The following is a 17,815-nucleotide window of genomic DNA, read 5'->3' as shown; positions in this document are numbered from 1 at the left end:
TACAATTCGTAATTGGAGACATTTTCTTGCGAGAAATGAACACGAGCGGAAAGACACGAACGACACAACCGCTGGACCTGAACAGAATATATAATCTAAGTACAGTACAAGAATGACAGGAGCGTGCGCAGACCGTTTTCCTTTTTAGTAAAACTCCTGCCATGCAAAAAGTCAAGGCCACGTCGCTCCTTAAAATGACCTTTAAGAGCCGCCGCAGTGGCTCAGTGGTTATAGCGTCCGGCTACTGGCCCGAAAGACGCGGGTTCGGTCCCGGCCGCGGCGGTGGAATTTCGATGAAGGCGAAATCCTAGAAGCCCCTGTACTGTGCATGTCAGTGCACGTCAAAGAACCCCAGGTGGTCGAAATTTCTGCAGCCCATCACTACGAAGTCCCTCATAGCCTTAATCGCTTTTGGACGTAAAACCCCCATAGACTAAACTGACCCTTAAGAGTTCCGGACCGGGGGGGGTGTGGCTATGACGTCATGCCATGTGACTCGCCAGATAAGCCAATGGCTTATCGACGTAGCCACCTCTTTTTGGAGGTCAATCGCAGCGGCAGTGTGCGGAGCCGGCGGCGTTCGCGACTACGTTGAACAACGTGCTTCAACGCTCACCTCCCAGTTGCGCTGAACCACATGACTCGCCGTTCATCTGAGAATAAAAAGCGCGAAGCGTTGCTTGGCGTTCGCAGATAGCCATGGAGGAGTCGCGCGCTGGAACCAGTGCTTCGGCTGTGTAACGTAGACGGCTGATTGAATCTGATGATTCTTATGATCAAGAACGTCGACAGGGCGCGTTGGCGAAAGATACAGAGCCAGGAAACGTTGAACCACAGCAAACCGTATCTGACCACGCTTAATCGAGCTTCCGCTTTGTAAACTACGTTCAGCCGGGTGGAACCGCAGCCATATTTTTTTTTTTTTTACTTTGAGCGGAAAGCGCCAGAGAGCGCCTTTCAGCGAAACCCGTGAACGATACCCCCCATATGTCTAAGTTCCTGGTGTATGTAGGTTTTTTTTGTGCGTTTAGATAGAGTGTTTTTTTAGTGAGAGTTACTGAAGCAGCACTAACACGGAATCCCACCTTTTGTAAATGCGGAAAGCTTCGAAGATTTCGCGTCGCACTTTTGCACTGATGGTCACAATCATGTCCCTGACAGTCATCGGCCATACGCCTTCTTCCATGCAGCTGTAGCCTGAGCAGCAGCTTTATCGATTGTGCGCTTTTTACGAGAAGAGAGGCTTTGCGCACTAACTTTTCCTTCATTTGCGTGCACCAAATTTAAATCCTCAGAAATTAAATTTGCTAACTGCCATAAAGCACAAAGTAGAAGTGTAAAAAAATGCGGTTGATCTCCGTAGTTAGGCCAAATATAAATTAGGTGCGCCAACACTGTATGGCCATTATTTTGCATTGTTTATCGTCCATCTGTTACCTAGGTCACGTGACCTCAAGACGTCATCACAACCTCCCATATGTAGATATATATAGACGCACACGCCTGGGCAGGTTGCCCACAACCCGGCGGCCAGAGCGCGCACGCACGCACGCACACACACACACGCGCACACACGCACGCAAGCGCGCACACACACACACACACACACACACACACACACACACACACACACACGCACACACACACACACACACACACACACACACACACACACACACACACACACACACACACACACACACACACACACACACACACACACACACACACACACATAGCCACTCTAAGTGCTAGCGCGCTAAAAAATTGTAAACTTAGGTCGTTAACGCAAGCAAATAGCGCGCATCCATGATCTCGATCACGCGACGCATGTACTGGGCGCGCAAACGCTATAGTCGCGCAGCGAATTTTATGGCCGCACCTGACCTATTGCACGTACCGTTCTCAACGTCACACTAGTAGGCAATGACCAGCGTTCTCGCAATATAAACTTTACGGTGAACATTTTTCCCGCTGGGCAGAGCTACTAAACGACGAGCTCTCCGTAGATCTTGCAAATCTGTCATTCATTTACCCCTCGCAATACGAGCACCAATGTTTCCGCTGTGGTGAACGCACTGCTTACGACCACATCGTAAGGAAGAACCGGCTCCGTCGGAGCTAGTACAAATCCCTTCTCTCGAGCGATGGGAGGCTGCGCTGGTCAGCTCAGACCCGAAGACGCAAGTCCGGGCCGTCGAGTGGGCCAACCAGATCGCCAACGGTCATGGCCTTCCGATCACCAAGCTCTTTTTGACGAAATAAAATTTTTTCTAACCAAAAACCGACCACTGACAAAACAAAAATATTAAGGAGTGAGGGGGAGGCCTTTGTCTGCTAACCAAAATTATGACAGAGGATAAGTTCTCTTGGTTGGATTTGGCTAGCGGGGGGAAAATTCCATCCCGCCCGTCGTTAATTTTGGGTTGTCAAGAATCATATCCTCGCTTCTCCCTCTCTACCATTGCTAATCTATACGCAGAATGCATGAGCACAATTACCGCAAAAAGGAAACACTTCATGCGTCCATGTTTTCGGCGTTAATGGTCGAGCAGTGTGCTTGAGCGCCAGTGGCACACCAACTCGTCAGTATCAAACCATAGATGGCACACTGGGCGCCTGGATGTTATTTCAGTTGTGGGCATCAAGGCAGCACCTTGAGAAAGCTGCGCACCTTGCGGAAGGTCATGTAGGCGCTGATTCCGTAGTTTGTGCCCAGCTCGGAGCCCACCACGGTGACGTGCGTGAAGACGTAGTGGTCGCAGAGGCGCTCCTTCACGGGGTACACAGCCTCGTCGGTCAGCGTCGAGCCCACCGTGCAGATCAAAAGCGCTGCGCGCACAGTGCGGAGCATTGGCGCTATTGTTTTCACGTCGTCGTAATTGCAGTGAATATGCTCTGCACTATACGAAACTGCCACACTCAACTCATTTGTCGCGCCTCTTGTTGACACTCCTGAGCTGAACCAATTTGTATTGCCACATCTGGATACGTAATGATCAGGCTTTTTAAGATATGGGACGACTAGGGTTAGATACAACACTGATCAAGACAGTCCAGTTCCAGGGTGAGAGCTCCGATTCGTCATCCTGCGCTCTGTCCTGTTTCCTTCCTACGTCACTATTTTCTTTCGCGCGGTTCTATTATCCATTCTGGTTCGAACCACCAACTAGCCCTCTCCGATTACATGGGAGACAAAGATCAGATATGGCCTGATATGACAAGCTAAGGGCCCGTTACGGTTCATATCTGGCCTTATTTGGGCTGAATTTAGGCCCTGATCTGCGACATCTAGGCGAGATAAGGAAGTGTTCATGTTCATGCCTGCCTATATATACATGACCTGGTTGGGGCCACGCCCTTTAGTTAAATGCACTGCACCAGAAAAGAGTTTACTCCCTTATTACTCTCATACAGGCGTATTCCGTTTAAGAGTGCATGAATCTCTCGATCGTGCGCTACAATTTCGGAATCGCGAGTCAAGCACGACGTCATTTCTCGCTCTTCCCGAATGATAAAGACGCACTGTTTAGTGAGAAAGGCCTCACTCCTTCAGAACACACAGGTCGGTAAACAGTCTGCTGGCGCCGTTTGTTAACGTTGCAACAAAGGACGCTGCGATCGGAGGGACAAGACAGCTAGTTTTCGTTTGTTTCCATGGCATTGAGGAAGGGTGTACGTGGGAAAGTAAATGCGGGATTTTATTTGCAATTTTCCCAGCAACGCGCTCACATTCTTTGCGTCTAAAAGAACGCTCCCGAAGGGTAATAAATATGGCGTGGATTTTTGTTTCGTAACGAATTCTGAAGACGGCTCAAAAGTAAACAGGGGAATCGAAAAATCTTTAAAATGTTCGAAATATTTCCAAGCATAACATGCGCAACGGCTGGTTGAATGCGTTCGCTTGTTAATCGAATATGACAGATTGTCGCAAATTTGACGGTAGGCCTGGACTGAAGCCAACTCATACACAGATGGCAGTGAGTATTCCTTCCTCTTCGTCTGCACCGCGTTTCGAGATTTGTCACAATTAGTAGTACAAGCAACTTTTTATTCCGTGATCTCAATTATCAAAAGGCACAGGATGTGGGTGTTTCAACCGTGATGAGACCCCCAGCGAAGATACAGTTTAGCGTTTCCTCTTCTAATGTCGGTGCCTCCTAACCACCTGGGATCTATTGAGTAATCAAGCTTCTTGCTATCGCATTGCTCCACACTTTATATATTGAGCGTACCTCTTTAGCGCAGCTTGATGGTGTGGGCACTGGAAGTCTGGGTGAGAACAAAAATATTACGGTAGTTTCATGAAATGAAGCTGGTACCTTTTTTTCTGTCACTGTGTGCCGAAGCATCCTTCTTGAGAGCTGCGAGAAAGAGACACCTGTGTATTTGTTAAGCTTCGGGAACCTGGCGAAATAGTAGAGACGTCTGGGCCACAAGCAAAAGCAGTACGCAGCATTCAAGGTAAGGTGCACACTTAAAGGGAACGTAAGATTTACAATTAAGCCAGTATAACTGCCGGATTTATATTATAATTAACAAGGGGAAAGTGGCTATGGAAAAGGTTCAACTTAGTTAAAAACAGCGCAGTTAAGGACAGCAAATAAAATTATATGTGGAATGTTAAAGGTGCACTAAACAGGAATCTTAACTCGTCTTTTTACCGCGGGAACTCTATCTACACTTTCCGGGCATTCTTAGAAACTTCGAATTATTGTCCTGTGCGGCCGACTGTCCTAATTAAATCGGATTAAACGTCCCGGCTCCCGCCTTTTTTTTTTTTTAACTCAACGCGGTAGGTATAGGTGGAGCCAACCAACGCGTGGAGTGCCGTTCAGCCAGTCCAGTGGCGGCTTCGCTTTCGCTTTTATTTTGTTTTTAGGTTTCAGTGAATAAACAGTTTCAGTCACAGACAATAGAGCCGCACATTAGGCCCACGGAAATAAAAATACACGTGGACTCTGATTTGCGTATCACTCCGCCGAGGGCAGGGCGGCAAGCCGCCACGGGACTGGCTGACGCGTTGGTTGACTCCTCCTACCTACCGCGTTGAGTTAAAAAAAAGGGGGGCGGGAGCCGGGACGTTTAATCTGATTTAATTATAGGTCAATCGGCCGCACAGGACAAAAATTCAAAGTTTTTAAGAATGCCCGGAGCGTGTAGATATAGTTCCCGCGGTAAAATGAATTCAGATGCCTCTTTAGTGCACCCTTAAGAGACAGGAAGAGTGCAGAGTGTCAGGCATCAAACACAGGTTAATGACATCCTAGTCGAAATCAAGAGGAGGAAATGGGCTTGGGCAGGGCATGTAATGCGGAGGCAAGATAACCGACGGTCCTTAAGGGTAACGGAGTGTATTCCAAGAGAAGGCAAGCATAGCAGGGGGCGGCAGAAAGTTAGGTGGCCGGAGGAGATGAAGAAGTCTGCGGGGAAAGGGTGGCCGCAGCTGGCAAAGGTTAATTGGAGAGACATGGGAGAGCCCTTTGCTATGCAGTGGCATAGTAAGCCTGATGATGATGATGATGAAGTGGCCTATGCGTTCGGCATGCATATCTGTTGAATAAAGGTCAGGCTGCAGGAATCCATGCTAAATCTCGGCGGCGATCAGGCTAGAACACCAATGGGGAGTTCTCATTTAATGTGCACAGTGCTCTCGCACATGGTCGACGCGAATTTCAAATGTATATGCTTCACAACGAGCAAATAATTACAAAGAGCTCTTTTATAGTGTGCGCACCTCGAATAAAATTAAACTACGACAGAATATAGGCAGTGAATCTCCTACCTTGGCCACATGCGAGAAAGAGCGCCCCGTTTAGGTATAGCACAAAGCAGAGAATGCAATCTTGCAAAGCATTTGGCGGGGAATATTGGAGAAAAAAATTCAACGTGGACAGCAATATAGTAAGCGCGACAGGCATCTCTGCTCGAGCTTCACATCCCGCCAAATATTGCGCCTTACTTCACAACAAATAAGTGAAGCGTATCCGTTGCAGTGAAACTCCTGTCTTGATGTATGACGCATCCAGATTTTTCACAGCCGCCATAAACTAAACGCGTTTTGTGTCCCGCTTAATTAGCGCTGTCAGCTGTCGCTAACATTCCAACTGGCCCACTTCAAGGCACCTTGATTGATTCAGTGTTAAAGGCTTTCAGCCATAGTAGGCTACTGAGGTATCGCGCATTACGTAACGTTGCTACGACGGCGGCTACATTCATGTTATATTGCCCGCGTACCACTAGTTGATAGTGCCTGAAACTAGAACAAATACCTGCGAATAACTGTCCTCAGTTTGTCACGGCTAACAATGTTTCCGCTGCAACAGAGGTGCTCTGCCGGTAAGGTATTTCTGCCTTTTTTTTTCTTGGGGGGGGGGGGGGGGGGGGGGTATAGGGGGGGAACTGTTCATGGTATTCATTTTTTTTAGACCCCGAAACATTCAGGAAAAAGAAAAGAAGAGAGCAGAGGAAGATAGGAACACCATCTTATTTCGTGGTTGGGTTGCAGAGCCATACGAGCAACATAACACTTCCAATGTATAGCGTTTAGTTTATGAAAGCGAAATTTGTAATTCCACGTCGGGCGTTGGCGTGGCTACCGCTACTCTTCGGGGGGAGGGATGGAGAGGGGGGGGAGAGTCTCACCTCCCACAATGCCCGGCCGGTCGTCGTCGTAGTCACCGTCGGTCTCCGCTTCCTGAGGCGTGGTTGTCTCCGCCTCTGTAATCGAAGGCGGAAACGAGTATTTTTGCTACCTCGATAAAACGCTGCGAGACCTCGGTCATGGTCAGAGATTACTTGCGATTCGTGAGAGAAACTAGACGACGCACTTATGTTTTGAGGAATGCAAAACGGTCACTGTTCACAAACGCCATTGGGCCCAAATAACACAGCAAGTTATTGAATGACCTGCATTTCTCCATTGCGAGGTCTGCGGTGGTTATCCTGACGCAAAGCCCATGTAGCGAACTTGACTTCGGGTGCAACCACTACCGAACTTCCGCCTTCTACACCTCTTCTCTCCCCAAGTTTCCTTCTGCTTGAGAGAGCTGAGCCAGTCTACGCCTCGTCTTTTTGGCATTGGCAGCTGGGACAAGCCGCCCACGTTAATGACCCTTCACCTGCCATTGCTCCTATGCAGCCCACCAGAACACCATTCCTCACAACTTCCCCCCCCCCCCCCCCTCCAGTACCGTTACGAATAAATTGTTTCCCTCACTCATGAAAACATCAAGCGAGGAGAGGCAAACGCCAAATTTCTACAAGCAGAATAAATCTCAACTTGACGCACCTCTCAAACTGAAATTCCGTAATGTTCCCCATTGGTCTTGCGTACACTGCAAGGACCTGCGCCTGGGGGGAAGGGGGGGGGGGGGGGCTGCCTAGTACCTACACTTGTTACAAGCGCATCTGCCGCAGATAGAATGCAAATAGCCAGAGGCGTGTATGCGCTTTACGTTATGCCCTGGACACCGACAGAAGCTTGGGCGGTGGATATGAAATCACGATAGAAAATCTTGCCTGTGGTGGTAGTAGTAGTTTCCGTCGTAGTAGTAGCTTTCGCCGATGAAATTTTACCTGGACAGAGAACAAAAGTTACTCTGTTTCAGAAACGGCAAAACTAATGTTTCAGAATGTTGCTGGGGATATTTGCGGGGTTGGTTCTACTGAATTACTACATTCTGACTTGTATTGCCGCGTTTGCAGGAATATAACGCGGCCACGAATGTAGCCCATGTTGGAAGTCTCAGCCTTCAAAAAGTTTAATGAATATAGCTCGACTTCAGGACGTTCAAGCCAACTCTGAGCGTTATGCACGAGCAGTGCACCGTATTCCGTGATTCGGCAACGTTTTTCGAGAGGCGACAGTATCGACCACTGCAAAGTTTCTCGTGCGTTAACGAATGGGTCCTTACGTGCAGTAGGTCATCTTTTTTTCTAATTATCTGTATCTCTTTCACTGCCTTCACATCATGGCTATCTGGGCTAGCTGGTACGAGTTCATATGAAGTGGAACCAACGCGCATAGACGGAACACGAAAGAACGGCAGCGCTGTGTTGTGAGAATTGTGCGCTCTGTATACAGAGCTTGCTTCCACATGTAACGGGAGGTACGTTGTGAGGCAGGCGATTTGAAGAGAAAATCTCCGCATTATATTATCCCTGCAAATACGGCAATATTGCTTCTTCATTACGACATTCTACATTTGGAGAACGTTTATAAAATTAAATTAATTCCATTCCTATTATTGTACTATTCCTACTGACGTCCACAAACACAATATCATGAAAAAAAAAAGAGTACGGCTGCTAACTTGCAATTCTGCAAAAAGTGTTCAAATCTACACTTTTTCGCTGAACCGCTGAACCACGGAAAACTAGAGACCTTAATTGTGACAATGGGTGAAGAGTGGAATATGACGCACGGAAACAACTGAAACGCACGCACCGTACAGATGGATCCTGAAAAAAAGTGAGCAGAGAATAGCAGATGCCTACCAATGGTGTGGACAGTGGTATCCTTTGGCCGGTTTGTCTTGCGGGTAACAGGGGGCGCTTGTGGAGTCGTCCTGCGACTAGAAGTCATCCCGCGGCTAGACGTCGTCCCGTGACTGGACTTCGTCCCGCGACTAGACGTAGTGCGTCGACGGGACATCTTCCCGTGCTCGACGCCGTGTTCGGCGTCGTGGTCTCCCTCTTTGTCACCGCGTTCGAGGCGGGGCGGCAGGTCGTGCTCTTCGACGTCCATGACGTCATCGTCATCGTCTTCGGCCTCGTCGCCGTCTTTGCCTTCGGGCTTCTTCTCTGGCTCCCGGGCTCGGTGCCCTCCAGAGGCAGCACCGCCAGCTTCGGCTGAGCTGCTATAAAGCCCTGCTGGACTTGCCCCGACCGTGCGCTTAGGCTTGGGACTCGGTACCGTTGCTGGCCCGGTCACCTGCAATCCATCTTTGCCTCAGAGGCGACTGACCGATAGCACAGCAACTTAAAAGCGATGGCTGGAGGCCCCTACCGAGGTGGAGGTCGGAATATGTGTTCGCCGTACCGTCGGCTCTACCCGAGTGACTCAGCTAGGATTGTGCCATCTTTCTGTAATCCATACATTGGCTGCGTTTTTTGTACTCCATACGGCGGCTGTATTTCGATGGAGGCTAAGCGCTAAGGCGCCCGTGTGCTGTGCGATGTCAGTACACGTTAAAGATCCCCCAGGTGGTCGAAATTATTCCGGAGCCCTCCACTACAGCACCTCTTTCTTCCTTTCTTCTTTCACTCCCTCATTAATCCCTTCCCTTACGGCGTGGTTCAGGTGTCCGCCGATATGTGAGACAGATACTGCGCCGTTTCCTTTCCCCAAAAACTAATTATTGCCCGTGCGCTGTACAATGTCCGTGCACGTTAAAGATCCCCAGGTGGTCGAAATTATTCCGGAGCCCTCCACTACGGCACCTCTCTTTTTCTTCCTTCTTTCACTCCCTCATTTATCCCTTCCTTTACGGCGCGGTTCAGGTGTCCGCCGAGATGTGAGAAAGATACTGCGCCATTTCCTTTCCCCCAAAACCAATTATTATTATTATTATTATTATTATTATTATTATTATTATTATTATTATTATTATTATTATTATTATTATTATTATTATTATACATTGGGAAGGGTAATGCACAATTTGCCTGTGAGATTCCTTGTTCATATTTGTCGTGAATATTATCTCGCACTAAAGAAGCGAATTTTACAGAGTTGTATCTGATGTTCGCCGACAGAGTTACGAACAGCCATGGTGCAAACAGCTTAAAGTTTGGTTCGGTTTGGTTTTATAACACTTAGCGTCTCAAACCGACTCGGGCTATGAGGAACGCCGTAGGGGAGTACTCTGAAAACTTCACCCGCCTGAGGTTCTTTAACGTCCATTGACCTCGCACAGTGCACGGGCCTCCAACATTTCGCCTCCATCGAAATGCAACCGCAGCGGCAGGGATCGAACCCACGTCTTTCGGGTCAGCAGCAGAGCACCGCCACCACCACGGCGGCTCACAGTTTAAGGTGATCGCTGTGATTGTTTATTTTACGACGCTCGTTAATCTTTTCTTGATCTCCGGAATTCTGCGCTGCAGGACCATAGGAAGTGAAACTGGACAGAATCTGTTTTGTATAAAGAAATTTCGGTCATCGTTTCTGAGCGCCTCCTGGTTCCCCTACAGCAGAAACATTGTGGATGTTAACTGTCGCTACATCCGTGCTAAGAATATCGTGTTTTCGGGGGTGAGAGTGGGAAGGGGCAGTGTCCCTGAACACTTGCATAGGATTGCGTAATTCGGCCCGAAATAAGTTATGAGACAGCATACAGTCCCACATGCACTCTCACTTGTCCACGGTCGCCGCGGAATTCGCGCGGCTGGACCCCGGTCGGCTTTTCATCATGGTTTGGCTTGGAAGGCGGCGCAGGATGTCTCGGTCCAACCCCGACTTCCGGCACGCCGTGGGCGGACGGTGGACTGCCACCCCCAATGCGGGCTCGATCGTTGCTCTTTTTGGCAGCTGCCGTTGACTTCGTTTCCACCTCTGCGTTTTAGATGCAGTGGTTCGTGAGCCCCTTGTGAAAAGGACACTTCACTTTTGTCTTCATACATTGTGCTGCGTTGTTTTCCGCACAAAACTACGCAAGGCTATACGCGCTTCAATGAAATGACGCAATATATCCAAATCGGCCCCATTGTTCACTCATCCTTGAAAGGACTTAATTGCTGTGGGGCAGACGCTGCATACTTACACAGGAGCAAGACACTCGCACAGGGAGAGACACATGTATGTGTGTGTATGTATTTCTGGATTAGCGTGACGCAACTGTACGTCGAGGTGCAAAATGTACTCTCGGTGACAAAAGTAACTCTCTCCTCCTCCAAGTTCCGAACCTTGCCGCACTACATGCGGGTGTCACCTGACGATACACTCCTGGTGTCGAGACTAGCATGCAGCGCGGCACGGTTCCGAACTTGAAGGGGGAGAGAGTTACTTTTGTCAGCTACAGTACCCATGCTTTACGCTGGTGTAATGTACACTGTGTACACTGCTGTGTTTGAAAGCAGTGCAAAGAACATGGATGGACCCTTCTTAGGAAGAAGCACAGTTCACAGTTACATTGAAGATCCCCAGGTGGTCGAAATTATTCCGGAGCCCTCCACTACGGCACCTTTTTCTTCCTTCCTTCTCTCAGTCCCTCTTTTATCCCTTCCCTTACGGTGCGGTTCAGGTGTCCACCGATATGTGTGACAGATACTGCACCATTTCCTTTCCCCAAAAACCAATTTGTCTGCCAGAGAGATACCGTAGGCTGGTGAAATTGCGTGAAAAGAACGTAACTACATGTGTCAGTGCGATCGTAATTTCTCAGGAATTGCAAATTAACAAATGAATCTGGTGGTTTTATTTTTTTGTGTTTATCACTTTATCCTTTTACCTCGCACTGTGCTTTTAGCATTTTTCTCCTCGTAAAATGTACTGTGCGTTCGCATGCGTTCACTAAAATATAGGGGGCTTCTCTGGTGTTAAATGCTTGGGAAGTGAGTCCTTAACCCGACCGTGAGTAGACGATAAACACATTGTGTCATGACGCTGTTTGGCCGAAGCTGCCCTTGCACCATAAAAAATGTTAATCATTAAATTTGGCGGAACAAGAAATAGGCGCATTCCGCATTATCACTGCGGGAAGGCACACGCTGGAAAAGTCCATTTCAACTGAGGATAGTAACCGGTTAGGTTAGGTTAGGTTTGGTCAGGTCAGTTTAGATTAGGCTAGGTTAGGTTAGGTTATGTTTGGTTAGGTTAGGTTTGGTCAGGTCAGTTTAGTTTAGGTTAGGCTAGGCTAGGTTAGGTTCTGTCACGCTGTCCGTAACCGGGCGCCATGTGCAGTGGTGATCACCGTGACCGTGAACACGGAGCACATGGCTTTCGATACGTCAGTAGTCGTCTAACGGTGCCACGGCGAATTCGCACGCATGCGCTGAGTGTTTCCGAGTAGATCACTTTTACTTTGTGTGCAGTCATGGGTGCACTAAGTCATGCACTAAGTCATGGCGCTCAGTTGCCAAAGGTGTTGCGGAAACAATCTGCACCTTGCTTTTAATTTACGGTTATACTGATTATATTGTACCGGCGACAAGATTTGACATCTTGTGATATTCAGAGGCTCCTTTCGAAACATTGTCCGCTGCGGCTTCGGTGTGGAGCAGATTAAGTTTACCAACCCAGAGCGAGCAAATTGCAATCCCAGTGCAATGACGTTCCATGCGGTAACCAAAAAATCCCTCATTTTCACCTGAAATTCCCCATTTCAGTCACTTTTTCTCCCCCACCAGCCTGAAAACTCCGTCTATTTGGAAAAAGTGAAAAAATTTAGGCTCTTAAAACTCCCTGCAGAGACTTCGTAAAAACTCCCTTTTCGCTAAATTCTACCCCTCAAAATTCCTCAAAGAGGGAGTATTTTCCTAATGCAACGCCACTGCCTCGTTGTCTGTTCCCTTGTGTCCTGTGTCGTCTATGTTTCTCTAACATTCCCTGCGATGACCAGTGCCCAGTTTGTGGACCACTCACTGGTGATTGTTGACGATCCAGCATTCTTTATCGTTGTCAAGGGGGTCTTTGGAGCCAATGGGGGCGGCGCCTGGCTGCTTATAGGCGGCGCTCGATCTTTCTTTGCAGGGGCCGGGCTGGTCGTCGACTTGACCGCAGTGCTGGGACGCACCGTCCTAACGGTGGAAGCCGCTGTCTTCCTTGGCGGCTCCCAGTAATCCTTACCCGCTGCATAAAACGGGCCACGTTGGTATTCGCGTCCGTCCGGCCGTCAGGTAATAGAGTTTGCGTCATTTGCTCAAGTTCAGCAGCTGCTTAGAGGGGAAATAAAATTGATGAAGAAAAATCTCACTGTAACCAAAACTTCATCGACATTTTATATCGGCTTAAGAATCAATCAGCGGTCGCTCAGTTTGCTTGATTCGATGAAGGCAGGAGATGGACCATGTTGGACAAGACTCTGCTTTAAAACTGCCAGAATTTAAGTTATATCGGGAGAGCTGAAGCTTCGGCGAAGAGTCGTGGTTCAGGCATAAACCATAAGCTTCGGTGTTCAACCTCGCAAATGCAATCGGACAAACACTGCTCAGTATGAAAAAAATAAGCTGCTGTTTAACTACTGCTGAACCTGGTTAGAGAGCGAAAGCTGTGGTGCATCGGGAAATTGGACGCGGCTCGGCGTCTGTAACGTTGAGTGCGTTCCGCACACTGGATAGGCAGCGCGCCCACCCTGCCACCCTGGTAGGCGGCAGTTAAATTAATGGTTCACCGAGAAAGGTTGGTCACCCAATGAACGCTGCGGCCTACTCTACCGCCCTCTACCGGCGAATCGAAAGGTCAAAGGTCATAGGTCAAGTGGTGCGACACCATGGTGGACCACACATGGTGACGCCTATGGCCACACTTGACCTCTGGCTCACTTGAAGGTCAACCGGCAACGCACGGCGAAATCGGCTTTACCCAGCGTAGTGAAGCTCTCGCTTCAAAGCTATCAGCGCGGACTCACAGCCAACGGTCTCCATCTCCGCATCGTCCGGCGTCGTGCTCTTGGTCGAAGCCGTGGCGGTGGCGGTGGCCTGGCGCCGCACCCCTGGCCTGTGGCCCGGAACAGAACCTGCCCGTACTCCAATACGCGGTGTACAAAACAGACCGGTTCATTGACAGTCTAGTTGGCTTCAGAGAGATACTACGGACAGATCTATCGAGTTTTGTTCAGTAAAAATCGATTCAGTGTCTCTTTCAGGCAAGGCAGATGTTTGTCCGGCAGCGAAATATGTTTTTGTTGCAAATAAAAGGGTTAGTTTATTTTTTCACCACTTGATTCAATGTCGTGACGTCATTACCGAAAATGACTCCTTGTGGGCCGTTTGGAAACCAATGGCAGTGTAGCCTACAGCCTCAGGGATCCGAGAACACCGAACTGCTTTGACGCACTGCAGTTCGCTTGCAAAGACGGCCGCTGGTGGCGACACCTGTATTTTTTTTTTACCTTTCCTAGTTTTTAAAGGCTACGTTTGCAGTGAAGGGAGCCTCTGTCTTTAGAACGTGTTTGTCTACCGATACAAGACAACTTAAAATTTATTCCCATTGTCGCGTTAAGACAATGAAGAAAAGTCGATACAATTATTGTTTGCGCTAAAGATTGATTCTATGGTTTTTTCTGTATCTATTTTTCCCCCATATTTTGTTTTCTCATTTTCCTCTAGTTTTACTTTAAATTAGCTTAAAGCCCGATTAACCTTAACTGGTAAAAGCTGCCACTCCCTTTATTTTCAATTTCGGTATTGAAAGGTCTAATCAAGCTGTTTTTCGGCCTTCGAAGCTCAGACGCTTGAATAGGCCACTTGTAGGGATGCAACTTTCTGTCGGCGAGTATTTCGTTCTGTTGAAGGTGCACTGAGGACAAACTCCACGCAATTTGTGTTCCTGTTAAAATCTGACAGCTCCTATTTCTTTGGCGCCCTTGGAGTTTGTTCGGCAGCGACAGACGAAATTAATCGCTGGAATAATTTTCCCAGCCGCTTTGGTTCTGAGTGGAGACGCTATAGCGCCGACGAGTCTATTGACGACTCCGTGACATGTGGCAGGAAAACGCGAGCACCGAGATCTAACCTCAGAGATCCGCAAAAAATAGATTGAAGTCACCGCACTTTTCTTGTGAAAAACCACAGTGGCGTCACAACCTGTATTTCTTTGCGCTATCTTTTCTGTATTATAAAGGCTCCCTTCTCGTTAAATTAAGTCCTTTGTCATTAGAATACGGCAGTTTATACCGGGCAGCTTGAATTGGTCCTGAATGTCTGTTCAGGTAGCCACGCCTCTTCCAAGTTTTCTTTTCACTGCACATAGGATTGAAACTTATGTGCAGTCAAAGCGCGTATAGTACCTGGGTGGCACCGGAAGTACGCGCGCTTACTCACCTGATGGTGTCGGCTGCAGGTAGTATACGCTGAAAGTCGTCAAGCTGTCTTCCTCTCCTGTCGTGAAGTAGAGAGAGACTGGATAATTAGCAACACACTGAAAGGAAGGAAGGAAGGAAGGAAGGAAGGAAGGAAGGAAGGAAGGAAGGAAGGAAGGAAGGAAGGAAGGAAGGAAGGAAGGAAGGAAGGAAGGAAGGAAAAGAACGAAAGAAAGAAGGAAAATAACGAAAGAAAGAAAGAAAGAAAGAAAGGAAGAAAGAAAGAAAGAAAGAAAGAAAGAAAGAAAGAAAGAAAGAAAGAAAGAAAGAAAGAAAGAAAGAAAGAAAGAAAGAAAGAAAGAAAGAAAGAAAGAAAAGCGTGAAAAGTATTGAAAACAAACAAAGGACGAAAAGCCGGAAAGCCTTTCCCATCTAAGTGATGGAGCTGTCAATAGCCTTTTTAGTAAAAGGGTTTGTTCATACTGTTCCATGAATGCGTTTGTACCTTACTTAAGCGTGTCTGCTTGGATAGAGAGCGTGATGGAAGAAAAAAATAATGGGCATATTTCCGCCTCGGTGCAAAGGTAACACCCATGCTGTAGCGTAGCCCATTCTACGCTCCTCTAACAGACGGTACAAACTGGGCGGGTCCCTAAACCGCCCAGACAATTGCCGTTCGATCAAAGTACACAGGTTTCAATCGAGCGACTGCGCTCAGGGGTTCGCCAGTGGCCTGCCTTACGACAGGGACCGTACTTTTTTATTGCCTGGCCAATTCCTTTTGTTTTTCCATCTTCTGTTTGTATACAAGGTTGCGATGAAAGTTAGACCCTAGTGAAACGCGAAAAAGCCCTGGATAATCATCCTGTAGTTATAGGATGAGACTAGGACAGTACTGGCGATTGGTAAAACTAGAGGTATGCTTAATCATGAAATTAACCGGATAATTGATTCCAGCATCAGTTAGTAGCAGGCGTCGTCAGGCGGAACATCTTGAAAAAATCCGCCGCTACGCAGCGAAGCACGTTGTTTTCGATGACAAAAGTCTCCAGAGCACGCGAGTAGCGCTGTAGGAACATAACTGCCATGAATTCTAACAATGACATGATTTCACTATCACATGTCATACAACCTAAGTGACGTTCACCTCCCCAACTGTGGCTAATAACGCTAATAACCCAGTAATAACCCAGCTAACAACCACCGGCTAATAACGCAGTTACCGGCTTCGACTGCCACTCCCGCGTCCCGGAGATTTTCATTGCCGGCAGTACGGACACGCTGTCAGGTTTTGGGTCGGCTCTAAAACCATTGAATAATCGTAGCAGCCAGTCATCCCCCATTCACTAAAAAAAAAAAAAAAACATCAAGCAAGAGAGAAACTCAAGCACGTACCAATGTGTCTTTTGAAATCTCTACAAAATAGCTGAAAAAACTAATAATATTAGTTGGACTACTTAGTTTACGAATTCCGATATGGTAACTAGCGCTAAAGAGACACGGACACAGAAAGGAGCGACAGGACACATGCTATAGCCCTGTCTTGTCGCAAGTCGCAGCATGTGTTCTGTCGCTCCTTTCTGTGTCCGTCTCTCTTTAGCGCTAGTTACCATGTCGGATTTAAAAAATCGCTCTTAAAATTTTCGGATGCTTCAGTTTTTATTTGTTGTTGTTTTCTTTCTCAACAGCGCGGATCAGTGGATGTGCGGTCACATCAGTGGGAAAAGGCGCTCGCCGCGACGCGAGGACCTTTGAGTAGCAAGATTTTTTTTTCTGACGAGAAACCAAATGACAAGCAGCCGATTCAGAATTGTCAACCCCATTTCCCAACGCCGGGCAGTCGCGCGGCCTCCTCTGAGCTCAAAGCCGAATTGTGTATGCCAAGAGCAGTGCATTTAGGAAGCTTTACTGGCCATGAAACTATACCGGAAGTTTAATATCTGACGAGAACCGGCCACTAGAAGAGGTGCCAGTGTCAATTAGAAGGAGAAAAGCCATAGAACTAAACACTAGGGCGAACTAGGCGGCCACTCTACCATACACACTACGCCCACATAACTGTTAACCGCGGCAGCAGCCATTTTGGTGAGGCCTCCTGATAACCACCCGTTACTCTCAGGACCAAGGCTGTCAGTGTTTTGAATGGCATCGCTATATTATAATACCATATATGTTGCACCCTCTATTCAAAGTGGCGCCGCGGCGCGGTCACTATGTGCGACGTACAGTACTCACGGATTGAAATAGGACATTCGGAGCGCGTGGCCGTCGCTTCATGGAGCGCCGCCCGTAGACGCTCGTGGAACCAAGGTGGTGCATTGTGGTATGGCGCGAGAGGGAGAACATCTACAAAGCAGAATTGTTCCTTCCAGTAGCCAATGAGCCGGCCTGTGGTTTACCACATGCCTGCGTGGCACTGCAAGGTTAGCGCTCCGAATGTCCTATTTCAATCCGTGAGTACTGTACAAGTCTCTCCCTATTGCACTGCATACCAGTTACCAGTACGAAGTGTCGAAGACCCTGCCATAACTCGAGACCAGGCAGCTGGTGTCCGCGGGGCTTTGCGCGCGCGATAAACGCCCGCAGGGAACGTCGAGAGCCGCGCTTTGAACCGACGATACCTTGTTGTGCTTGCCGTGTGGGTAAGCCGAGCGTGAGCACCGAGAGCAGCAGCACGGCGACGACCATGACGCCGATCGCGGAGGCCATGTACATGCGTCGCCTGGCTGTCAGTTCCTTGCCGACCGGCAGATCTCTTCGGAAAGACACAAGGGATGAATAGAAGGCAAGCACTGTGGAGGCCTGACAGGCCGCTCGACCAAGGGGTTAACTGCGGTCACTTCTAATGGGTT

General features: G+C 48.3%; 1 protein-coding gene across 1 annotated transcript in view; it reads right to left on the bottom strand.

Moving 5' to 3' along the window:
• The window catches only part of LOC144107380 (uncharacterized), a 30,145-nt gene extending 12,433 nt beyond the window's left edge, over positions 1-17,712 (bottom strand). The window contains exons 1-10 of the mRNA XM_077640371.1: positions 17,585-17,712; positions 14,986-15,042; positions 13,572-13,688; positions 12,587-12,793; positions 10,362-10,558; positions 8,500-8,935; positions 7,522-7,578; positions 6,646-6,720; positions 4,323-4,364; positions 2,675-2,832 (exon numbers count right to left, since the gene is read on the bottom strand). Coding sequence (XP_077496497.1) covers positions 2,675-2,832; positions 4,323-4,364; positions 6,646-6,720; positions 7,522-7,578; positions 8,500-8,935; positions 10,362-10,558; positions 12,587-12,793; positions 13,572-13,688; positions 14,986-15,042; positions 17,585-17,678 — 1,440 coding nt within the window. The 5' untranslated portion in view covers positions 17,679-17,712. The remainder of the gene's footprint in view (positions 1-2,674; positions 2,833-4,322; positions 4,365-6,645; positions 6,721-7,521; positions 7,579-8,499; positions 8,936-10,361; positions 10,559-12,586; positions 12,794-13,571; positions 13,689-14,985; positions 15,043-17,584) is intronic.
• Between the last annotated feature and the right edge of the window lie 103 nt (positions 17,713-17,815).

This window comes from Amblyomma americanum, chromosome 10 (assembly GCF_052857255.1).
Source record: "Amblyomma americanum isolate KBUSLIRL-KWMA chromosome 10, ASM5285725v1, whole genome shotgun sequence".
NCBI lineage: Eukaryota > Metazoa > Arthropoda > Arachnida > Ixodida > Ixodidae > Amblyomma > Amblyomma americanum.
The sequence above is the reverse complement of the archived record's forward strand: the minus strand, read 5'-3'. Positions and strand labels throughout refer to the sequence as shown.